The following is a 16,240-nucleotide window of genomic DNA, read 5'->3' as shown; positions in this document are numbered from 1 at the left end:
CAGCAGAATGTAAAGAGCCAAAGTCAGTAACCCTGAATCCATTTTTAAAAGTAGGCTTTACATTAGTCACCCTCCAATCTTCAGGTGCTATGGACGATTTTAATGACAGGTTACAGATCACTAACAGCAGATCTTCAACTCCATATTTGAGTTCTTTCAGTACCCTGGGGTGTATACCATTGGGTCCAGGTAACATATAACATAGTAGATGACGGCAGAAAAAGACCTGCACGGTCCATCCAGTCTGCTCTTTACTTTGTCGGGCTACCACTTGCAGTCTGTGTCTTCGCATGAAGAAACGGACCCAAGCATCTCAAGAGGCCCAACGAGAGAAGCTCAGTCTGGTCCTTCAACATCGACATCGGTGCCGAGGTCAGCGGCGTCGACATGGAGGGACACATCGACGTCGGGAGCGAAGGTAATGGCTGCGGAATGACCAACTCGTGCTGGGAGCAGTGAGGCATCGAGTGGGTCTCCACTTGTCTCGAGGCCTTCTGTTATGCAGGCCCCCCAGGACCGACCTTCGTCAGACCCGGTCCTGCGGAGACGTGAGGATTCCACGTCTTCCTCATCAGTACCGAGGAGTCTCGATGACTAGCATCGAGTGAAGGCGAAGAAGCACCATCATCGTTTTCCTTCGACACACTGTGCCGGGAGCTCCAGGGCGTCGAGAGATTCAGCACCCGAAAAGCGTCGGCACCGAGAGGATCGCTCTCCCTGTATTCAGGAGGTGCCGATGCGTCGGTCTAGCAGTCCGGTACCTGCTCCCGAGCCTCAACAGATTCTGCCACCGGCTCTTTTACCGACCCCGCAGCCTTGTCCGATGGCGGCTCTCGACGAGCGCATTAGGGCCCTGCTTCCAGAGCTTCTGGAAGGGTTACTGCGCCAGTCTGCTTCTGTGTCAGGAGTGCGTGCGCCTTCCAAACCATCTGCTACAACGGTATCTGGCCCTTCGCCTGTGGTGAGGTCCCCGACCTCGGTGCCGCCTGCCACCCAGGTCGACTCCCCTTCGACGTCGGTGGAGGAAGCTTCATTGGAGTCCAGGCGGACGTCGACTTCTCGGCACTGCCATCAAGGACGTCGTTCCTCGGCGTCTAGGCAGGCTCAGTTTCGGACTGCTCTGAGAGATGTCTTGTCTGATACTGAAGCTGAGCGATCGTGGGAGGAAGAGGAGGATCCCAGGTACTTTTCATCTGATGAGCCCTATGGGATTCCTTTTGAACCTTCACCACCACCAGAAAGGAGACTTTCTCCACTGGAGAGTCGATCATTTACCTCCTTTGTCCGGGAAATGGCTGCGGCTATTCCCTTCCCTATGGAGGTTGAGGATGAGCCCAGGGCTGAGATGCTCAAGGTCCTGGATTATCCTTCTCCACCTAGAGAGGCTGCAACGCCTCCTTTGCATAATGTACTGAAAGAAGTCCTTATGCGAAACTGGTCGTTCCCTCTGTCTAACCCCGTGATCACAAAAAGAACTGAATCCCAATATCAGATCCACGGGGAACCTTGGATTGATGAAGTCTCAGCAACCTCACAATTCCATGGTTGTGGACTGTGCTCTCAATTGTTTGCTGCAATTCCTGTGTCTCTAAATGGTTCAGTTGCACTGCCTCTTATCTTTTCCTTTTATCAAAAGTACTACAAGAAGTACTACTACTACTATAAATCACTTCTAACTTAATGTTGGATATTTTATGTTGGATAGTTTTTACTGTTCTTGTGAGACTGGCTTAGAATAAGAGAACAAGTTTAATGGCAACTCAACTGTGCAAATCTTTCTAAATCTTTACATTTTAGAAGATTATTGGGGGGGGGGGGGGGGGGAAGCTTCTTTAAGAACAATCTATTCAGCTTGAGGTTTTGAAGTAGGATTTGGTAGAGGTTGGGAACTCCATTTGAGTGGTAGTACTCTCCTTCAAAATACTCCCTGTGTTGATCTTTGTTTTGAGGCCAGGAAATCCATGGCCAGTGCTTTGGAAAAAGTTATTTCTGTCTTGCATTCTGTGCTCACTTTAATTTATTTCTCTGTGCTATTCATTTCCCCTGGTTATTTCAGGTCTCTCACCGTTCTCTCTATCTCCCTTTACAGAGTTTGGCAGACTCTTCTTGGATCACAGAGCTCCTTTGGACCTTCTTTGTTCCCTTCACAGTTTTTCAAGTAAGGTACTAACTATCTCTCACTATCATGAGGGGAGGGGCAGAAGAGAAACCATGGTTAAGGGCAAAAGCTGTAGCTTTCCTGGTGAGAGAAGACAAAAGGCCACCTACACACAAGCTATTGAACCAAGAAGGAAGCTGGTCAAATTAAGTAATACTTAATATCACAATAAGGTGTTCATACACTGAAAACAACAAATGTTCAGCTGGTAATTAGTCATTTACCTCTTGAGTTAAATGTTTTACAAACATTCAGTTTATCAACAATTTTTTTAACTTGAAAATTAACACTTGTATACCCAGATATTTTTTGAAAATTAATACTGTTTATAAAAACATTCACTTCAGTTCAAGAAGTAAACTATTTTTTCTTATCTTCACCAGCGCAGAACAGGTGAGTTATACTCATCAGCCAGCAGATGGAGATAGAACAAAACATTGTGAGATCTACTCTACTACCCTATAAAGGCACCATGTAGAGAGGTCATCTGTATTTCTGTCGCTAGCAGATGGTGACCATCATACCCTGCAGCTTCTAGTCTAGTTTTGAAGTGTTAGCTCCTGGCCCAGTTGGAGAACTGGTAGCCACTTAAGCAGCATTCTGCTACTGCATCTTTGAGACACTTGGAGAAGTCTGAGCCTCTTGCTGGAGGCTTTCCCCCTCCCCCCCATTAATTTTCTCTATTCTTCCTTGGAAATTGCTACTGTTTAAGGGTTTTAGCCTGTGGAGACTGGCTGAGTTGTCGTCGTCCCCCCACCCCCCCAGATGTCTTTGCTAACTGGCCTAAACGGATGGGTTATGCACTTCTACCACCAGGTGGATGAAGATTGAAAGCTACAGACTTCTTGTGGTGCCTATAAGTTAGCTGTACAGTCCATCTGAGTCTATTTCTGTGTCTCCCAGCAGGAGGTAGAGGTCTGAACCTGTGCAGTCTCGACTGGTCTGGTAGGCCTGGAGGTTTGTAGCCCTGGGTGGGTGGGGGTGGGGGGGGGAAGAAACGTTACTGGGGTCAGCAGTGTTTGTAATTCATTGTGGCTCCTAATTTTTCAGCTTTTTCCTCTGAATGTCATGCAGTGCAGGACTCACGCACACCATTAGTGTGGTTCTCAAAAGGATAAAATGGTGTGCGCGAGTCCTGCACTGCATGACATTCGGAGGAAAATTCTGGAAAACATCAGACGGTTTGTAATCAGTCTTTGAAGCCTTTTAGTCATTGGTGTGACCCCTGATGCATGTGCGGTAGCACCGAAACACGGCCCGTGTCTGGTCTTCCTCCAATCAAATTCTACTATTAAAAGTTTTTTTGAATGAAAGAACTGTGTTCCCTCTGTTTTTAAAGGCCCTTTGTGCTCGTTTTTTTGTTTAATTTCTATAAAACATATATAATTTAAATTCTCACCCTCTCGCAGACTCATTCTTTCTCCTTATTGGTCTCACAGAAAGTGGAAGCAGTTCAATCAACTCTTCAAAATCTTTTAGACTGGGTGCAATGGTTCCTGCTCCAGAAAAAGGAGCCAGGACTGGTCAGGTGTTCCATTTATTTTGTGGTTCTGAAAAAAGAGAAGTATTCAGTTTTTAACTATCAAAAAGTGACAGGGCACTTGATGTCTCTATTCAGAATGGAAGCCTTGCAGTCTGTGATTGTGGCACAGAAGATGGGGAGGGGCAGATATACAGAACAGTGAAGCGCTCAGCCGCTAACTTTCTGCTCTCGAGTCCCGGACTTGGGCTGCCGGTGTTATTATCCCTGGCCTGATCCAAGCAAACTTTTTGAAGAGAATGTGTGACATTTTAATAACAATGGTAATAATTTGTTTTATTTGAGGTGGACAGTTTTTACACAGAGATGATGCTGCAAACCTCAAGTACCTGGAATACAAGAAGCCAGGGGGCATTACAAACCAGTTCCTGTTGAAGAAATCCTTTATCCTCTTCCTCTGACTGCAGCAAAGGAATGGGGAAGAAGAGGGCGGGGTTCAGATAAGAGACAAATGGCCCATCCAGTCTGCCCATCCTCAGTAACCACTAACTCTTCATTTCATAAGGGATCCCACATGCCTATCCCATGCTTTCTTCAATTCTGACACACACTCGCAACTTCTCTCTCTCTCTCAAACATACACACTCCGAGGAAAGCCTTGCTAGCGCCCGTTTCATTTGTTTCGGAAACGGGCCTTTTTTACTAGTATGAAATAATAAAATATATTCTGTGTATTAAAAAAGGAAGGAAGACCAAATGACAGCCGGCATGGTTAAAAAGTGAGATGAGGGAAGCTATTAGAGCTAAAAGAAAATCCTTCAGAATATAGAAGAAGGATCTGACTGAAAATAATAGGAAATTGTAGAAAGAATGGCAAGTCAAATGCAAAGCGCTGATAAGAAAGGCAAAGAGAGACTGAAAAGAAGATTGTGTTGGAGGCAAAAACGCATAGTAAACACTTTTTTTTAGGTGTATTAAAAGCAAGAAGCCGGCAAAAGAATCTATTGGACTGCTAGTTGACCTGAGGGGTGAAAGGGGCACTCAGGGAAGACAAGGCTATAGCGGAGAGATTAAATTAATTCTTTGCTTCGGTCTTCATTGAAGAAAGATGTGAGAGATACCGGTGCCAGAAATGGTATTCAGTGCTGACAAGTCAGAGAAACTGAATCAAATCTCTGTAAACCTGGAATATGTAAGGGAGCAATTGACAAATTGAAGAGTAGCAAATTGCCAGGACCGGATGCTATACATCTCAGAATATTGATAGAATTGAAAAATTAACTTGCAGAACTATAGTTAGTAATATGTAATTTATCTTTAATATCGAGCATGGTACCGGAAGATTGGAGGGTGGCCAATGTAACGCCGATTTTTTAAAAAGGGTTCCAGAGGTGATCCGGGAAATTAACCGATGAGCCTGACATCGGTGCTGGGCAAAATGGTAGAGACTATTATACAGAACAAAATTACAGGGCATATTCAGAAGCATGGTTTAATGAGACAAAGCCAACATGGATTTAGTGAAGGGAAATCTTGGCTTACCAATCTACTACTACATTTCTTTGAAGGGGTGAACAAACATGTGGATAAAGGTGAGCCGGTCGATATTGTGTATCTGGATTTTGAAAAGGCATTTGACAAAGTACCTCATGAAAGACTCCAGAGGAAATTGGAAAGTCATGGGATAGGAGGTAGTGTTCTATTGTGGATAAAAAACTGATTAAAGGATAGAAAACAGAGAGAGTAGGGTTAAATGGTTAGTTTTCTCAATGGAGAAGGTAGAAAGTGGGGTTTCACAGGGATCTGTGTTGAGACTGCTGCTTTTTAACATATTTATGAGTGACCTAGATGTGGGAATAACTAGTGATGCGTCCTGCCCCTTAAAAAATGGGTGCTATATACGGCCCTATTCTACCCGACTGTCTTCAGTCACACATTTAAATAATGATTGCTTACCAAACCTGAGGATCTTATCCTATATAGTAAAATTCACCCTCAACGTTCTGAGGACACTGACGTCACTGTCAGGTCCTCCGGGCACTTCCTTCCGGTTCGAAGCCTTTGTGGTGGTGAAACCACCGAAATCACTGTGTATGGGCCCCGCCCTCGCGTCAAATGTGATGACGTCGAGGGCGGACCCATGGCGTCAGTGGCTTCACAACCAACAACGGAGGACTCAGGAGATGGAAGGTCGCGTGTTGCCATGCCACAGAGCACACGCTGAAAGAATAAGCTCCGTGCTCACCCCCCCCCCCCCCCCCCCCACAAACGGCGAAAAGTGATTGATAGCAGTATCAAGGCACTCCGAAACAAAGTAGAAGAACGAGGAAGCGCTCCTCAGACGATATCACTGGACAGTGAGAGAAGAAAAGCCGGAATGGCAGCAAAAACAGTCTGCAAGGAGCGACAGAAGCAGAAGTTGGTGCCCAACAAAATGGCCGACCCTGGGAGTACCGGAGAACCAACACCCGGATCAGCTTCGGTAGGTGAAATAGCGGCGGAAATTAAAGCGGCGGAAGAAGTGCCCTTACAAAGTAAGCTGCAACAACTTTATGATCGCACGGAGGAAGCACATGACACGCTGCACTCGGTGAATTTGGATGCGGCCCAGCAACGCACTTCGCGCTCTCCTATATCCACCTAAACGTAAGTTAACACAACATCGTACAACAAAGCTATTTCACCGGGTGAATGAAGCAACAGAATATGTGCAAACTTTGAACATGCTGCAGACGGAAGAGGAGAGCACAACCGAAACCTGAACACCTGCACACACTGAGATGGACTAATGCCACTATAACAGAAGGGGTATGTCAGAATGGGGTACAGGTTAGGCTGAATGGATGGTGGGAGAAGAGAGAATGTACAATTAAAGGAGGTTTAATAACAGAGGAATGGTAATATACAAGAGAATGAAGTTAAAAGAAGAATTTAAATGGGGGGGGGGGGGTTGCCAATAAGACCTGAGTAGCCAAAGGGGAGGATGATTTGGCGGGTAAAGGGAGGGGGGGTCGATTGGGGATGTTTAAGAAACAGTTCACTCAGAAGGGAAAAATGAAAGGACTCAGGAGATGAAGGTGGCATGCGTTGACGAGGTCCGCAACAATGGCGGTCAGCGGCTTCACAACACAGAAGGGGTGGGTAGGGAGGGGGGTTTCGGGATGAAAACCTTGCTAGCGCCATTTTCATTTGCTGCAGAAATGGGCATGTTTTACTAGTATATATACAGTGGTGGAAATAAGTATTTGATCCCTTGCTGATTTTGTAAGTTTGCCCACTGACAAAGACATGAGCAGCCCATAATTGAAGGGTAGGTTATTGGTAACAGTGAGAGATAGCACATCACAAATTAAATCCGGAAAATCACATTGTGGAAAGTATATGAATTTATTTGCATTCTGCAGAGGGAAATAAGTATTTGATCCCCCACCAACCAGTAAGAGATCTGGCCCCTACAGACCAGGTAGATGCTCCAAATCAACTCGTTACCTGCATGACAGACAGCTGTCGGCAATGGTCACCTGTATGAAAGACACCTGTCCACAGACTCAGTGAATCAGTCAGACTCTAACCTCTACAAAATGGCCAAGAGCAAGGAGCTGTCTAAGGATGTCAGGGACAAGATCATACACCTGCACAAGGCTGGAATGGGCTACAAAACCATCAGTAAGACGCTGGGCGAGAAGGAGACAACTGTTGGTGCCATAGTAAGAAAATGGAAGAAGTACAAAATGACTGTCAATCGACAAAGATCTGGGGCTCCATGCAAAATCTCACCTCGTGGGGTATCCTTGATCATGAGGAAGGTTAGAAATCAGCCTACAACTACAAGGGGGGAACTTGTCAATGATCTCAAGGCAGCTGGGACCACTGTCGCCACGAAAACCATTGGTAACACATTACGACATAACGGATTGCAATCCTGCAGTGCCCGCAAGGTCCCCCTGCTCCGGAAGGCACATGTGACGGCCCGTCTGAAGTTTGCCAGTGAACACCTGGATGATGCCGAGAGTGATTGGGAGAAGGTGCTGTGGTCAGATGAGACAAAAATTGAGCTCTTTGGCATGAACTCAACTCGCCGTGTTTGGAGGAAAAGAAATGCTGCCTATGACCCAAAGAACACCGTCCCCACTGTCAAGCATGGAGGTGGAAATGTTATGTTTTGGGGGTGTTTCTCTGCTAAGGGCACAGGACTACTTCACCGCATCAATGGGAGAATGGATGGGGCCATGTACCGTACAATTCTGAGTGACAACCTCCTTCCCTTCGCCAGGGCCTTAAAAATGGGTCGTGGCTGGGTCTTCCAGCACGACAATGACCCAAAACATACAGCCAAGGCAACAAAGGAGTGGCTCAGGAAGAAGCACATTAGGGTCATGGAGTGGCCTAGCCAGTCACCAGACCTTAATCCCATTGAAAACTTATGGAGGGAGCTGAAGCTGCGAGTTGCCAAGCGACAGCCCAGAACTCTTAATGATTTAGAGATGATCTGCAAAGAGGAGTGGACCAAAATTCCTCCTGACATGTGTGCAAACCTCATCATCAACTACAGAAGACGTCTGACCGCTGTGCTTGCCAACAAGGGTTTTGCCACCAAGTATTAGGTCTTGTTTGCCAGAGGGATTAAATACTTATTTCCCTCTGCAGAATGCAAATAAATTCATATACTTTCCACAATGTGATTTTCCGGATTTAATTTGTGATGTGCTATCTCTCACTGTTACCAATAACCTACCCTTCAATTATGGGCTGCTCATGTCTTTGTCAGTGGGCAAACTTACAAAATCAGCAAGGGATCAAATACTTATTTCCACCACTGTATATTGCGTTGTTTCAAAGATCTGTAAGGTGAACGTGATCTTTTGTCATTGCTGTTCTTTCACATAATTTTGGGTGAATGCATATCTGTGAGATGTACATCTCATTACATGTAGCTCTGAATTTTCATCTGATAAGATTCTACTCTTCATATATTACATTTTGTAGGCTGTAGGAATTGTATTATAACATTATTCTGATGTTTCTTTGTCGGTTCTGGAGGGCTGCTTGTTTGACCCCTTTCACTGCTCTCCCAGCAGAGAAATTCCTTCTCCATGGAATGATGTATATGACATTAATTGGCCACTTTCTATTACTATACATTTTTTCCTCTGTTTATTTCTTTGGCAGCATGGAAACTATCATGATCTTGTAGTCACATAGTCGCTGTGTAATGGTAATATATTTTGGATATGTCTGTTCGAAAATACCTTAGACGTCCTTGGATATGGGTGTCTTTGATTTTCGGCCATTTTCAAAACCAAAGACGTCCAAGTCTAAAACGTCCAAATTCAAGCCATTTGGACGTGGGAGGAGCCAGCATTTTTAGTACATTTGTCCCCCTGACATGCCAGGACAACAATCGGGCACCCTAGGGGGCACTGCAGTGGACTTCATAAAATGCTTCCAGGTAAACAGCTTCCTTACCTTGTGTGTTGAGCCCCCCCCCCCAAAAAAAAAAACCCATTATCCCCAACTGTACACCACTACCATAGCCCTTACGGGTGAAGGGGGGCACCTATATGTGGGTACAGCGGGTTTCTGGTGGGTTTTGGAGGACTCGCTGTTTCCTCCACAAATATAACAGATGGGGGGGGGGGGGGCCTGGGTCCACCTGTCTGAAGTGCACTGCACCTACTACTAAACTACTCCAGGGACCTGCATGCGCTGTCATGGACCTGAGTATGACATCTGAGGCTGGCAAGTAATATTTTTAATCATGTTTTTTGAGGCTGGGAGGGGGTTAGTGACCACTAGGGGAGTAACGGGAGGTCATCCCCTATTCCCTCCAGTGGTCATCTGGTCATTTCGGGCACCTTTTTGTGGAGTGGAGGAGTAGCCTAGTAGTTAGTGCAGTGGACTTTGATCCTGGGGAACTGAGTTCGATTGCCACTGCAGCTCCTTGTGACTCTGGGCAAGTCACTTAACCCTCCATTGCCCCTGCTACAAAATAAGTACCTGAATATATGTGCATAACAGCAATGAGCAGCTTTAAAATAAGTGCACACTGAAAAGAAAACTATTACAGAAAGTACGTTGCTGCTTGCCCAGTTCCCCACCACCACCACCACCTTTGCTCTCCCTCTCTCCACCCTCAGGAGGGCATGAGGTCCTTGAGTTTCTTTAGCATTTTTGGCTGTGGATCAAGGGGCAAGGAAGAAAGGAGAAATTGGCTTCACTGTCCCCCGTTACTACCACCCTGTACACATAAAGACTTATTCCTGACATATTCCTTTCTCTTGTACAGTATGGTTTGTTTTCTAAGAAACCCTTCCCTATCCCAGTTCATATATTCTTGGGCACTGCTGCCAATGTGTCTTTCACAGTTTATATTACTCCTCTTACATGTCCTTAGTAATGCTTTTTACTATCTAAGCAGATATGCTTATCACAGTTTATAATGTTCTTCTTACATGTTTCTTCTGTAATGCTTTTTACTATGTAAGCCGCACTGAACCTGCTGTATGTGGGAAAGCGCGGGGTACAAATGTAATTAATAAATGAATAAATAAACCGCTTTGAATGTAGTTGCAAAAACCTCAGAAAGGTGGTATATCAAGTCCCCTTTCCCTTATTCGTAATAAAAACAGGTCTGGGTGAAAACGTCCAAATTTTAGTCCTGGACGTCTTTGCTTTTTTCCATTATGGCTCAAAGACGTCCAACTCTTTGGAACACCCATGTCCCACCTCGACCACACCTCCAATATGCCTCCTTGAGATTTGGATGTCCTTGTTACGGACTTCTGAGAGAGACTTCCAAAATCGGGTTTCGATTATACTGTTTTGGACGTCTCTATGAGATGGACGTCCAAGTGCCGATTTGTCACTTTTTGGACGTCCATCTCTTTTGAAAATGAGCCTGTTTGTCTAATAAAGCTAATATATATACAAATATATATATCTACTATAATAAAACTCACCCTCAACGTTCTGAAGACAACGTTCTGAAGTCACTCACTGAAGGGTTCATGGATTCATGGTGGTGAAGCCAGAACACTGACCATGTCTCTCTGCCCCGCCCTCGCATGACGGACCAATCAGAAAAAACACACTCAACATTCTGAAACACAAAGGACCATCACAACACCGTTCCCAGGCAACACTAGGCAACGTAAGATGGACCAATCAGAGGAAACTACGTGGTAATAAGGGAGGAGCATTCCCCAGCAGAATGGCTCATTATCTGTGCAGCACGGAGAGCACAGAACCACCGCTGGAACGAGAGAAGAATATTCCTGCTGTGGGTATGTGCAAAAATAGACTGGGGGAGAGGGGGGGGGGGGAATTTTTAAATGCCTAATGCCAGTACTGAAGAGTGCCAGAGGGCCTATAGCACAGACTATATTTGGGATCGCTTGACATGGAGTCAGAGGAGCCGGAAAACAACGTGCCCATCACCATCTGGGATGTGGGCGAACAGGACAAGCTGTGGCCCAGCTGGAAGGATTACCCGCGACCCAGCCAGCAGCAAACAGCGACCAAGGAAGGGGGAGGAGCGTGTTTCCCTACTCCTTCCCTGCCCGGGAATCGCTAGAGACTGGCTGCCAAACTAACGAAACAACCGCACACCGACGCACCACCTCCATCATTCGAAAGGCATCCACTCTTTCTTCAACAGAAATACAAACTAATAATACAAAACAAACAAAGATTACATGGTTTCTCAGGCGGCTGCAGGTAACTCCCCACCCCCTTCCTCTTCCCCTTTTGCCGAAGCGGCCAAGGACATGCCCAACCATCCCCAGCCTCAGGCAAGCTGTCTCCCACCTCGGGGATTCCCCGAGCACCCAGAAAAAGACGGCGCTGATTCCTGCAGCGCATAAATGTTCCAGCATTCCCCTGCAGCCGGCCTGAAATGGACCAAACATATCGGATCACCCCCCGACGGCCCGAGACTGTGCTCCTTCTCCCTTCCGCCAACTTAAAACAACCATCCCCGTCCTCAGGCAAGCCGTCACCCACCTCCAGGATGCCCAGAACCCCAGCCCAATGGAAAAAGATGGTGCTGCTGCCAACAGCACATTTCTCTTCCAGCATTCCCCTACAGCAGCCCTGAAACGGCCAAAATATACCGACAGACAAAGAACGTGCTCCTCTACCTTCCGCCCATCTAAAACAACACTGCTGCCTCAGCACAACACAAAAAAAAAACACTCAACAAAGGCTGACCCCCCCCCCCCCCCTACAACCACATTTACATTTCACCAACAGAAAGATCCCCCTCCACAAACCTCCTTGACAGACAAAACCACACACACACAATACAACAGAAACACACCCTCAAAGCCACACACCAATCCAACCCACTTTGCCAGCACAGCACATCCCCCAACCCCCAAGCAAAAAACAAAATAAAACAAAAAAAGACACACATCAACAACCTGCACACACACCGCACCCTCTCACACTCACACACACACACAAAATAACTCCGTGACACATACACACACACATACAAAAAGAACCACATGCTAGCGCCCGTTTCATTGGTTTCGGAAACGGGCCTTTTTTACTAGTATATATATATATATATAGATATGTTTCATTGAAACACTAAGGAGTTTGAAAAACTACAGAGTGGTTTTATTAAAATGCTTTTTCTCCTGTAATGAAAAATGGAGTAGCCATTTCTTATAAATAAATCCTTCCAAATTTGCTATCAGGACAAGAATTATTTGATATTGAATTTATATGCCCCTTCTAGTGATGATTTGTTTTTCTAGATATTACATATTGAATTATTGGAAATGTTTCCTGGAAGTCTAATAATTGCTGGAAAACGTCAATACTGTCTTAGACAGGAAACCTAATAGACATTCTTAACACCCTAGTAAGAACCTAACAATTTTAATTGATGACATGGGATTGACGGACATTAGAAGACTGTTACATCCTATGGAATTGAGCTTTACTTGTGAACAAAAAGTTCACGAGTCCATCAGTCTTTCTCTATAGTTAACTATTATTTACTGTCTCAAAGCCTAGTCTCATCTGTAAATAAAATTGAAATTGGTAGCTTCCTTAGCATCCCTCCGGACCGGACCAGGATTGGACTGTTGGGTTGTGCCCGCCTACCAGCAGGTGGAGACTGAGAAAAAACTCTGACTCTAGAGAGCCAATAGGAGCCCTGGCCATGTGACCTTAGCCTCAGTATTTTCTCAGTCTCTCAGCAGGTAGGAAGTGAGGCCATTAGTCTCTCTCTCTCTCTCTCTCTCTCTCTTTCTCTATAAGATATTACAGATATATTTATAATACTTTTTCTGTGCCTGGAATCGTAATTAGAGGCTTGACAGGGTTTCTTTTCTTTCTTTGACAGCCTCTGGGGTGTTAAACTCGGGTGTCTCGAGTCCACCCCCCTTCCTCCCCATCTCCCTGGCTTAGCAGGGAAGGGCCGTCCCGAGTCCATCAGTCTTTCTCTATAGTTAACTATTATTTACTGTCTCAAAGCCTAGTCTCATCTGTAAATAAAATTGAAATTGGTAGCATGTTCTTTAGTGATCATGCTGGTATATCTTTAATACTAGATAATTCCATTGATCCATCTAAACAGTCTTTATGGTGATTTAACAGTGCACATCTAGAAAAGGAAGAATTCTTAACTTATATGAATAACTATCAAAATTCTTTGACCTTAATGTTGACCCTGTCTCTTCTAATATTATGCATTGGGATGCATTTAAAGCTACCATAAGGGGAAATATCATGAGCTTTACTGCTAATATGAACAAACAGGATAAAAAATAATCTATGATCTGGAAATGGAAATAAATCACTTAGGAATCACAATTGAAAAATAAATGCTCTCAGTTTAATGATTTATTGAGTAAAAAAAAACCATGATCTTACACAACAATCTACATACTATGAATCTAATAACAAATCGGGGAGGAGTTGGGCTATCTTAAGGGAAAGAAACTTAGAGGAGATAACAGCATTAAATGATAAAAGTGGTAAATTGATAAATCAAGATGGTACCTTGCAGATATTTTGTGATTTTTATAAAAATCTGTATGAGTGAAAGTACCATGGTTGACACTATATGTGATCAGTTTCTGCAGAACATTGATATCCCCAAATTAACTAAAGCATAGTGTAACATTCTTGAGAAAGATATCACTCTTGATAAGATTTTGAACGCTGTCTCTGGTATGCAAAAAAAAAAAAAAAAACTCCTGGTATGGATGGGCTCATGATTGAATTTTTTATTGCTATTAAACATCTGTTAGGACCACAGTGTTATTACATGAGGGTGATAAAGAAAAACTATTTCTTATCTACTAACTTTCTTTCCTTGGGACTCACCAGAACAGTCCAGAACCCCACCTAAACTTTTTTTTTTTTTTTGAAACCTTTAACTGTTTCTGCCAGACATCTCTACTTAAGAAACCAATGATCTCATTTTCAGACCCAGCAGACCTCCTTTAGAGGGAACAGGAAAGCCAATACTCAAGCAAGGTAGAAGGGCTGTGGATCCATTCCTTGACCTTTCAGATAAATTGATTATATGTAGCCACAGAGTTGATTCCTAACCTCTAAAATAGTTTGAGGGAACTCAGAGGTAGCAATTGTGTGGAAAGTGTGGTGCATACTCATAATCTTTTTAATGGGTTTCCAGTTTATCTTGCTGTTGTGCTTTAGCTTTTTTTAAAAAAGTCTTCATTTTCTAAGGAAAAGGGAAAAGTATGTGTTTAAATTTCAGACCAGGTTACCATTGCTTGGTTATTGATATATTGATGACCTCTCAGTCTTTAGGGTACCCTTATAGGTAGGCACTGGTTGACAGGTATAACCTGCTTGTTCTTGACTGGTCTGATGAGACTCAAAGAAAGTAAATTAGCAGGTAACAAATTTTCTGAAATTCCCAGCTGAACATTTTTTCAGTGTGTACGATAACCTCATTGTGATATTAAGTGGATGCATTTTTTATTTTGTACTTGTTTCAATAGCTGCTCTTTTTGGCCCTCTTCCAATCCTCTCCTGGCATCTTATCTGGAGACTTTTTACTGGCACTGCCTCCAGACCATCTATTATGTTTCCCTCTGGGACTGCACAGCTATCATTGAATTTCAGCCATGTAGTGCCCAAACTCCTGTGCTGTTTTGCAAGACTAAACAGTGAAGGAGTTTGTGTACCATATGACTCGAGCACAACCCTGTGGTGCCAGAAAGAACAGAACAGCTGTTCCAGAGCAATCACTGACAGTAAGCCCCTGGGGAAGATGAAAGAAAATTAATAAACCAGGGAGAGAGGCAATTTTGAGGACCTGACAATGGGGACATGTGGTTGAGCGAGTCTTATTGCAGTGGAGTTCAGAGAGGGGAACTGGGTAGAAAGTTATTTTGGGGTTGGGGGGGGGGGGGAGATGGGGAAAAAATTTGAGTCCAGAGGATACTTTTTAGTTTTATCACTTGGAGTGCAGCTGAACTAGATGCATCATCATCAGAGCGAGCCTCTACCTTGCCTGATTGCTCAGGGCACCTACTGCTTTACTCATGGCCCTGGCTATGTGCTGAATGTTTTTTTTCCCCCATCTTATCTGTGTATGCAGGACCTGCATTGCCAACCTAAACATATGCCTCAGTATTTGTTGTACCTTTTTCTCATCTGGTTTTCACCTTATCAAGTTAGTGCTTCTCTGTGTAGCATTATACTTAATATTCATTTGTATTGAAACTCCATGTTGCTGCATCTACTAGTTGCTGGCAGCATCATAAAGGCGTATAATATGCAGTTGTTTCTCTAACACCAGTCCCATGCTTTTTTTCTTAATTAGATTCTGGTTCTTTGCTTGAAATCTGTATTTGATCCTATAAAATCAATAGACTTTTATATTCTGGGAAGTAGCACCCCCCCCCCCCCCCCACACACACACACAGTCTTACACTTAATAGCGATAACTTTAGCTAGAAGAGTGAGCAAACATTGCTCTTATTTTCCATATCTACAAGTTTTTCATAGGAGGGGTGGGTCTTTGAACCCACCTAAAAATTGTTGCCACTAGTGAATTTGGCTTTCCACATCAACCAATTCATAGTACTTCTTACCTTCTTTCTGAGGCCTCACATTCACAAAGATGGACGGGCTCTGTATATATTGGATTGTAAGAGTACTAGTTTACTATGAAAATACAGCCACATAACAGTCCATGCAGTGTTTCATCTTTGGACTAACACAGGGGGTAGATGACTTTGGTCCTTGAGTGACATGAGTTGATCGTGTGTTCATATGCGTGAGATACATTTGCATAAGGTAGAGGCATACATATTCAGTGGGATATCTAGAAAACATGACTGACTTGCATCTCTATGAGGATCAGAGTTGACTATCCTTGCTCTGTCAAGTTAGGCATTGTAGTGATACAGACCTTTATCAAACTGGTCAACCAACTGCATTTCTCATTTGCTGTAAGCTAGTAGTTTTTCAACTAAATGATACAGTAAAGGCACATCCTGTAAAAACAGATGCACTCAGTTGTGTGTCGCCACAAAGTCCCGATAGGAGAATGGTAGATCCGCTCATCCTAGAAGAGGCAGTTCTATGGGGTCTGTTTAATTGAAATTTTT

At 44.1% G+C, this 16,240-nt stretch overlaps 1 protein-coding gene across 1 annotated transcript in view; it reads left to right on the top strand.

Moving 5' to 3' along the window:
* Nucleotides 1-16,240, top strand: part of AUP1 (AUP1 lipid droplet regulating VLDL assembly factor) — a 115,826-nt gene that overhangs the window by 32,698 nt on the left and 66,888 nt on the right. Inside the window, exon 6 of the mRNA XM_030190873.1 lies at nucleotides 2,090-2,163. Within this exon, the coding sequence (XP_030046733.1) occupies nucleotides 2,090-2,163 (74 nt within the window). The remainder of the gene's footprint in view (nucleotides 1-2,089; nucleotides 2,164-16,240) is intronic.

This window comes from Microcaecilia unicolor, chromosome 2 (assembly GCF_901765095.1).
Source record: "Microcaecilia unicolor chromosome 2, aMicUni1.1, whole genome shotgun sequence".
Lineage (NCBI taxonomy): Eukaryota > Metazoa > Chordata > Amphibia > Gymnophiona > Siphonopidae > Microcaecilia > Microcaecilia unicolor.
The sequence above is the reverse complement of the archived record's forward strand: the minus strand, read 5'-3'. Positions and strand labels throughout refer to the sequence as shown.